The sequence below is a fragment of the Delphinus delphis genome, chromosome 7 (genome assembly GCF_949987515.2).
Source record: "Delphinus delphis chromosome 7, mDelDel1.2, whole genome shotgun sequence".
In the NCBI taxonomy this organism is placed as follows: Eukaryota; Metazoa; Chordata; class Mammalia; order Artiodactyla; family Delphinidae; genus Delphinus; species Delphinus delphis.
This window is the reverse complement of record NC_082689.1, coordinates 8,259,638-8,267,978: the sequence shown is the minus strand read 5'-3', so window position 1 is coordinate 8,267,978 and position 8,341 is coordinate 8,259,638. Positions and strand designations below refer to the sequence as shown.

General features: G+C 60.2%; 1 protein-coding gene across 2 annotated transcripts; it reads left to right on the top strand.

Annotated features, from left to right (window-relative positions):
- Positions 1 to 1,655: 1,655 nt before the first annotated feature.
- On the top strand, positions 1,656 to 6,736 carry PTMA (prothymosin alpha). Of its 2 annotated transcripts, none has more exons than XM_060015933.1 (5): positions 1,656 to 1,891; positions 4,717 to 4,788; positions 5,042 to 5,135; positions 5,641 to 5,714; positions 5,992 to 6,736. In XM_060015933.1, the coding sequence occupies exons 1-5, from the start codon at positions 1,847 to 1,849 to the stop codon at positions 6,037 to 6,039; spliced, it is 333 nt and encodes a 110-aa protein (XP_059871916.1). In that variant the 5' UTR covers positions 1,656 to 1,846; the 3' UTR covers positions 6,040 to 6,736. The 2 variants fall into 2 exon arrangements, with proteins under 2 accessions (XP_059871916.1, XP_059871915.1); XM_060015932.1 differs by having other exon boundaries at positions 5,039 to 5,135.
- Positions 6,737 to 8,341: the final 1,605 nt, after the last annotated feature.

The following is an 8,341-nucleotide window of genomic DNA, read 5'->3' as shown; positions in this document are numbered from 1 at the left end:
AGTGCGGGGTGAGCTCAGTTTACGGGGTCTCGCGGTGGGAATGGGGCCACTTGGCCCCTGAGCTAAGAAAGCCAAGAAGGGCGACCCACTCAGCCTCTCCTCTCGCCCCCGACTTCAAGCACTGCAGGACTTGGCATCCGTCCCTCTTCCATAATCCCAGACTCCGGGTTTTCTCCATTCCCAAATCGGCGGCCCCAAGAGACAGACAGCGGAACCTGCCAATGGCAAGACGCAAAGCGTCAACTTTGTGTTCGCCCGCCACTCTCAGCCAGTGTGCACTCGCTTCTCCCGAGTCCCGCCTTCCGTGTCGGGCGCCCCCTTCTGGCAACACGGGGATGAACCCTATCTGTCGCCATCTTGTGTGTGGCACAGGTATTTTCCTGGACCGTCTTTCCACTTATTCTAATCTTTCCTCCCACACAGCTGGTTTCTTAGTTCGACAGCCAAATGCGACGGTGATAAGGAGAGTCTCGCCGACGGTTTTCAGATAGTCCGAGTGGGTTGGGTCGCCACGTCACGCCAGGCTTGCCGAGTCCAACGCCATCTTGAGTGTGGCGTCTTAATGGTTCCCTTCTTCGGGCTCCGCGTGTTCCCTAAATGGCGCCCCAAACTTCATGGAGCCCCCAAGGACTAAATCAACTGGTCTAAGGGACGATTATTTTCCCTCGAATAACCCCGCAAAGAATAAGTTCATGTGCCCTTGGCAGAGTCTTAAGCGGTGTGGGAGAGCGATAGACTCGAAGGCCGGGCCCTGGAAGGATCCCAGTAGCTGTCGCGACGGCAGTGACCGCTCGGGGCAGGCGCAAACCAGAAACCTAAAGTGCGGGGACCGTTGTGTGGTGCGACGCCCGCGGGCTGTCCTGTTCGAGGGCAGAGCCTACACAGGCTCTCGAGTCCCCTCGATGCACGAATCCCCGAGTGTGCGTGCTTGGCACGGAACCCACTCGTAGGCTGGCTTAGGCGGCAGACGCCGGGGCTGGGAGTGGACGACGGGGTCACCTCCCCAGACTCCGGGCGCCGGGAGCTGGGCAGAGGAGGTGGACTTGGTAGAAGACGGGGCGCCCCAAGTACGCGGGTCTTAGCCTCACGCCCTCATTGCTCGTCGTGGGGCTTCCGCCGACTTGCGCTGGGACAGCTCGTGGTGGGATGTGCCAAGGCGCGGGGGGTGGGCATACGGGCAATGTGCAGGGCACCGCCCGGGGCGAGCACAGCCCAGCACCCGGCCTTCCCCTCCCCCTCGCTGGCAGCCGTCGTGTGGGCCGGCAGCCTCCTCCTCTTTCCTCCCCCACTTCTTCCGAGCAAGCGCGGGGAGGGGTGAGGACCGGGGGCTGGGCGCGCAGCTTTGCCGCGCTTTGGCTTTCTGCGTCAGCAGCCCCAAGCAAAACAGCGGCGGGAGCGCGTGCCCCGAGCGCGAGCGCGCGCCCCTCCCCCACGGCGTTGGTGCCGACGAGACCCAGCAAACTCGGGCCTTGAATGACAGTACGGTCGGCGACTGCGCAGCGCGGGACGCACGAGGGCACTGCCGCTTTAAGCACGCTTGCCCATTGTTCGGAATCGAGCCAATGAGTGAGCGCCCGCTCCCTGCTGCAAGCCAATAGCATTCGGGCAAGGGAGGCCGAGCGCCGCCCACTAATCTATATTAAAGGTTCTGGCGCCGCGTGAGTTCTCCACTGGCTGCTCTGAAAAGCCATCTTTGCATTGTTCCTGTGTCCGGCTCCGCGCTCGCCGCAGCCACCTCCGCCGCGCGCCTCCTCCGCCGCCGCGGGCTCCGGCAGCTTTATCGCCAGAGTCGTCGAATTCCCGCTTTCTTTTCAATCCGTGCATCGGATCACCGGCGTGCCCCATCATGTCAGACGCGGCCGTGGACACCAGCTCCGAAATCACCACCAAGGTGAGGTTAGACGCCGCCCGCCCCTTTGGGGTTCGCGCGCCGCCACCACCGGAGCGGTGTTTGGCGCGCGGCACCTGGGTACCCCGAGCCCGCTGTTGCTCCCTTCTGCGGGGAGCCCGCCTGCCCCCAGCCTAGGCCCCCAGGCAGCCCACTCTTTGTGCTTGCGGGGGAGGGGGCGGGAAGCACCGCGGGCAAACGTGATGCCCGTCGGGGAGTGGGCCGGGGCCCCTCAGGGACCCGGAGGGGCTGGCGCGGAGGCTGAGAGGCTCGAGGGGAGGCTGCTCCACGGCTCTCGAAACTTGTTTGGGACTCGTCTGAGTGGCGGCGGGAGGATAGGGGCCGGGCTGGGGGTCGTCGGCCCGCGGGGCGCACGGAAATAACTTTGAAACTCCGGCGCGTTTGGAATCGGAAGTGCTGGGGGGGGCGCGTGTGCGGGCGCAGACCGGCTGCGGGAAGTGGCGGCTCCGCGGCGAGCGCCCGCCGGTGGCGCTGCTCTTTGTTCGGCGCCGGACCGCCGCGTTTCGCGCCTTGTAGTGGGTCCGAGGAGGCTTATCTGGACTAAGCTCTGATAAGGCGGAGTGGGGCGGCGGGCCGGCGGGCCGCGACGTCGGTTGTCTCCGCGGAGGTGTGAAGGTCTTCTCCGCCCTGGGTGCCCTCGGGGAGGTGGGGGTGGGCGTCCGGGGTTGGGGACAGTGTGCCGGGAGCAGCCGCCCAGCTTCAATAATTCTCCAGCAATACCGGGCTTGACTGAGGAGGAGGCGAGCCCACGCGCCGGAGGGGAGGAAACGGAAAGTGAAGGAGCGGCGCGCCGGGGCGATGATGGGCGCCCCCCGCGGCTGCCCGGGGGCACCGTATTTGCGGCTGCTCCGGAGGCTACGCGGGCGAACAAAAGCTGCGGCCGCGACTGGCTTGTTGCGGAGTCGAACCGGGCACCAGAGGCTGTTGGGGCCCGGTGCTGCGGGTTCACTGCCCTCGGTTTTGAGGCCCTGCGCGTTTGGCGCAGCTCCGCTCCTGCGCGCCGCATCGGTCCCGCTGCCTGCCCCGGGGAGTGTCTCCGCCCTCGGCGGGACCACGGTACTTTCAGGAGGGATCGCTTTTTTATCCTTCGGCCCTTGTCCGCGCCACTGTCGTGCCCCTGCAGGGACGGGCGCGAGTCACCTTGGCGTCTCCTTAACCCCTGTACCCCTGGCGTCACCTCTGGTTCTTTCCCAGGAGCGACTCCCCCGAAGGAGCGGAGATTGGGACCCGGATCTCCGCAGGGGCTCCCTCCGGCCCTCACTGGGCCCAGCCGGGGAACTAGTTCGGAGGGGAGGGTCAGCCCTACCCAACGCGGGCTTTCGTTTTCCTCTAAGGTGATTTCCCCTTAAGAGCAATATAGCCCTGTGGAGTGCGTCTCCGACGGCCTCGGGCTGTGGGACTGAAAAGGCCCCGCGGACTTCGGGGCAGCCTCCCGCGGGACTTTGCCCGCCAAATGCAGAGACTTAGATACCGCGCATCTAGGTCTGCGCGGGGAGGCGGCGGGGGCGTCCAGAGGCCGGGAAAGACAGGAGACCAACTGGTGCGCGCTCGGCGGTGCCAGTGCCGCCCGCGGGCGCCGGGTCTCCGGGGTCAGGGGCGCACTCGGCGGCTCTGGGCCACGTGCTCCGCGCGCGCGGTGCGTGCAGAGGCCCGCGCGCAAAGCCCGCCGGGCGGGGGTGCGCGCCTGCGCGCCGCGACCTCCCCGCCCCCACAGCTCCCCGGGGCTCCGGCCACCAGGGGGCGGGAGCGGGCGGCGCCGGGGTCCGCTGTGGACTGCACGGGGAGAAGCTGGAGGACGGGGCCGGCAGGTGCCCGGGGGCTGTTCGCAGGACGGCGGCTGAGCGCCTTCCGCTCGCGCGCCGTTCGACGTCTGTGATGGCGGCGGAGTCTGCCGCACTGAAAAAGTTAAGGGGTTTCGGAGTGTCCGCGGCGGCGCTGCCCTTTGGAACCCGGGCCGTGGCCGCCTTGCGAGGCGCGGTCCGACGGACACAGAGCTGACCCGCGGACGGGCGAGAGAGGCAGGGACGGAAATAGGGTGCTGCGGGCGGCGCGCCTCTGAGTGCCCAAAGGCCCCTCTCGGGCCCAGGAGGAGAGCGTCCCCTGAGACCGCGCCCATTTCCAGGCATCGGTCTGCCACCTCCTGGGACAGCTGTTGGGTATGGAGGGATTGGTGGGATTCCGGTTCCTTCAGATAAAAAAAAAAACCCGTGCGCTTGCCAGGTCCTGCGCTGCCGAGGGCTTGGAGCTCGAGCTCGGCTGCGGGGCTTCTGGCTGGTGAGGCTGCTGCCCCGGTTTTGCCGGTTAGCTCCCTCCCATCCCCTTCCCAGGCTAGTCCACCCACGGGAGTCCTCCCGCAGTGTCAGGGCCCTCCCCCCCATTGCCTTATTTATTTACGGCACATACCTGGTGTCTTCCAAGAAGGATTTGTGAGAGGCGGAGTTCCCTCTGGTTGGAAACAAGTACGTGATGAGTGTGAGTGAAGTGTTCCCAGGCTCGTTCGCCCGGCCAGACAGGTTTCGGGCTGTGGTGCCACATGGCTCCTTTCCTAAGGAGCATGAGTAAAGCCGCAGGGGGAACAGCCGTGGTGGGCTCCTTTTTTTAAAGTGTGTTTGTTTTTAAGGGTTGAGAAGTAGGACGAAATCCTGACCATAGACACTCGGTATCCTGTGCTCCGTCCACCTGTAACATTCAGTTTTTAGCTTTGGCCATCCAGATCAGCACCGCATCCTTCGTACTTGAAGACCTGGGCTCCTTTGGCAGCCCTGGGTTGCCCAAAAGACTGACTGGCTTCCTTTTCCGTTTTGAAGGACTTAAAAGAGAAGAAGGAAGTTGTGGAGGAGGCGGAGAATGGGAGAGAGGCACCTGCTAACGGAAATGCTGTGAGTGTCTATCTTGGACATGACCCCGTAGCAGCTCCTGGCTAAGATTCCTTACTTAGACTTTGGGCTTAATCCGGGGGCGGGGGGGGCTGAGGCCTTGGACAGCTACGTGTCAGGATCTCTCGGTGGAGCTTCAGGGGGCGTGTCTTAGGTGGTCTGGTCTGTAGAAGCATTGGGCAGGGTCTGGAAGAAGGGATGGGGCAGAGTGATGTTCTGTCCTCATCTGTAAGCTGGTCTGTTTTCTGTCGAGGAGAACGAGGAAAATGGGGAGCAGGAGGCCGACAATGAGGTAGATGAAGAAGAGGAGGAAGGTGGGGAGGAAGAGGAGGAGGAGGAGGAAGGTGATGGTGAGTAGCTTTGTCTCTTTTTGGGGGGGTACCTTTTTCTGTCCTCTAGCAAGTGGGGAGGGATTGGGGGCTCCCCGCAGGGGGGCAGATCGAATGGACCACCTACGACGGGGCTTGCACCCGCAGAGCTGGCATCTTTTTCCTTGCTTTAGGTTAGTGGTGTGGAGCTGTGCCCCAAACACCATGTCACACTCCCACTGGAGAGTGCCGTCCACACACTGATCGGTTGGTCGGCTTCTCTGGCTTTTGCTTGCGCCTTCATTTCTCTGGAGACAAGATATCTGCGATGGGCAGTGTGGGTACCCTGACGGCCCAGTTTGTCAGGCAGCAGAGACGGATCAGGGGCACTCCATCCTGCCAAGACTGTTACTGGGAGCTTGCCCAAGGAGCTGTAGTTTTGCTGTCCCCTCCCCGTTTCTGGCTGCCACTGCGTGGGAGAACACCAAGACCCTCCCTGGTTGGCTAAGGAAGGCAGAGTGCTTTACCTGGGCTTTATTCTCTCCAGGTGAGGAAGAGGATGGAGATGAAGATGAGGAGGCTGAGGCCGCTACAGGCAAACGGGCAGCTGAAGATGACGAGGTGGGTCTGGTCTGGCATGACGCGGTGAGAGGGTTGGGATCTGAGGCACTAAAACTGGAGGGGCTGATGGGACTTGAGTAGCTGTAGTTGGTGTGGTGGGTGGTCCCGAGTGGTTCCCTTCTCATCTTGAGCAGGAACAGGAAGGAACATGGGCCCAGCCTCCCGGAGGCCTCTGGGGCTGCTTGTGCCTGTCTTGGCTCTGCCAGCAGGAGCTGAGGCAGTTGGTGGGTGGGCCCGGTGGGTTGAAAAGGGACCTTGACCATCTTTCCCTTCCCAGGATGACGATGTTGACACCAAGAAGCAGAAGACCGATGAGGATGACTAGACAGCAAAAAAGGAAAAGTTAAACTTAAAAGGCCACCGTGACCTATTCACCCTCCACTTCCCGTCTCAGAATCTAAACGTGGTCACCTTCGAGTAGAGAGTCCCGCCTGCCCGCCCGCCCACTGCGGGCAGTGCCACCGCAGATGACACGCGCTCTCCACCACCCAACCAAAACCACAACGCGAATTTGCAACAGGGGAGGGAAAAAGAACCAAAACTTCCAAGGCCCTGCTTTTTTTCTTAAAGTACTTTAAAAAGGAAAATTTGTTTGTATTTTTTATTTACATTTTATATTTTTGTACATATTGTTAGGGGGTCAGCCATTTTTAATGATCTCGGATGACCAAACCAGCCTTCGGAGCGTTCTCTGTCCTACTTCTGACTTTACTTGTGGTGTGACCATGTTCATTATAATCTCAAAGGAGAAAAAAAACCTTGTAAAAAAAGCAAAAACAACAACAAAAAAACAATCTTATTCCGAGCATTCCAGTAACTTTTTTTGTGTATGTACTTAGCTGTACTATAAGTAGTTGGTTTGTATGAGATGGTTAAAAAGGCCAAAGATAAAAGGTTTCTTTTTTTTCCTTTTTTTGTCTATGAAGTTGCTGTTTATTTTTTTTGGCCTGTTTGATGTATGTGTGAAACAATGTTGTCCAACAATAAACCGGAATTTTATTTTGCTGAGTTGTTCTAACAAAGCTGTCTCAAGCCTGGTTTTTCTGTTTTGGTTTCTTCTGGTTTCTGTTTTTCTTCTTTTGGTTTCGGGGGCAAGGAGAAGAGGGAAGGATCTTGAGCTCTGGCCCAGCTGTCCTTCCTGGGGACAGTGGATTTGAAGACACCAGTCGGGGGGGCGGGGAGATGTGCCCCTTGGGCAGCAGGGTCTGGTGGGTGGCCATGCTAGTCTAAGACTGAGCTGCAGTTGGCTGGTGGGATGTGGTGGGACCGCTGGGGCTTTGGGCTGGAAGGGGAGCCACTTACCAGGTTAGTCCCCTCCTACTGATTTGTACTGGGAGCCTCTTCTCAGGACCCTGTCATTGGGTGCTGCCACGTCAACCCGGTTGCCCTGGCAGGAGGTGTATACATCTCCAGGCACTCTGGGGGAACGGGCTATGAGTGGGGCTGCCCTCTGTGGAACCAGGGGGTGGGGTGGGGTGTGTGTGAGCCCAGGGCCAAAGATCCCAGAGATGCCACCTCCCAGTGTGGGCAGCTGGTAGCTGGTCCTTCACCTCAAAGGCCTTACTGGATTTTCCTGGCCACAGAATGGCTCCCCCTGGTGGTGACATGTGGTACCTTCTGGTCCCTTAGGATATAGTTCCAGGGCAATAATGCAGCCTTGCCCTCGTTTTCCAAACTCTGGCCTCCAGGAGAAACAAATACCTTGGTGTCTGGTGGGGTGGGGCGGCAGGGGGCAGCACCCTACCTCTTAAACACAGGGGTGGTAGGTGAGCTGTTTTGATAGGTAAGCAGTGAGTCAGAGCAAACGAAGTGTGACCTCAAACTCAGGCCCTCAGGGAGAGAGGTGACTGTTCAGAGCACTCTAAGAAACTTCTGGGGCCCACAGATGAGCTTCATGGGCTGAAGCTCCCTGCAAGCACCCATGGTGTGTGGTATGCCTTCTCCAGGGGTCAGGGAGGGTTGAAACCGCAGGGTTGGAGCCTGGAATTTGATTTTAAGGTGGAGAGGCTGCAGGACCCACCTCTGCCAGCTGGATGACACTGGCTGCCTCTTGTCCCTCCTGAATGCACTTTCCTCAGCCTGGAGTACCCGAGTCTGTCCTGCAGGGGGGCTGACTGGGCAGAGGATGGGGTAGGGACCCAGAAGCTGCACACTCTCCCTCCTCACCCCTGCCCTCTGACACTGGCCACGTGGCATTCCTTGCATAGCCTTGGGACCCCAGCGCCTCCTGATGGAAGAAGACTGGGGGCTATTTCATCTACACCCTTCTCCCTCCCTCCCTCCCTCCCTCTCAGGCCCCCACCACTTGCATTAAGGAGTCATCTGTCTTCAAGACAAGTTGGTGAGGTGTGTGAATGGGGGGGAGCAAATGTTAATAACCAGGTATCAATTTACAACTCCTTAAGATGGGCTATTGATACGGGTGCTCTCGGCACAAGGACAAGAGGAACTGACAAAGCAGGGAGGGCTTCCCGGGGGAGGTGGCATTGACGCTGAGACTGGAAGGGTCAGGAGGATGAAAAAAAGATGTGTGTGGGGGTTGTTTTTTGTGGGGGAGGAGCAGTGCGTGGGCAGCCCTGATTCAGGAGGCCACAGAGGGCACATGGGCAAAAGGTAGAGGCAGGGAC

Bases quoted from the DNA above. Each gene is read 5' to 3' on its own strand.
- PTMA (XM_060015932.1), top strand. From the start codon at position 1,847: ATGTCAGACGCGGCCGTGGACACCAGCTCCGAAATCACCACCAAG. The intron at 4,789-5,038 runs GTGAGTGTCTAT...TTTTCTGTCGAG, and splicing joins CACCTGCTAACGGAAATGCT to GAGAACGAGGAAAATGGGGA. The intron at 5,715-5,991 runs GTGGGTCTGGTC...TTCCCTTCCCAG, and splicing joins GGGCAGCTGAAGATGACGAG to GATGACGATGTTGACACCAA.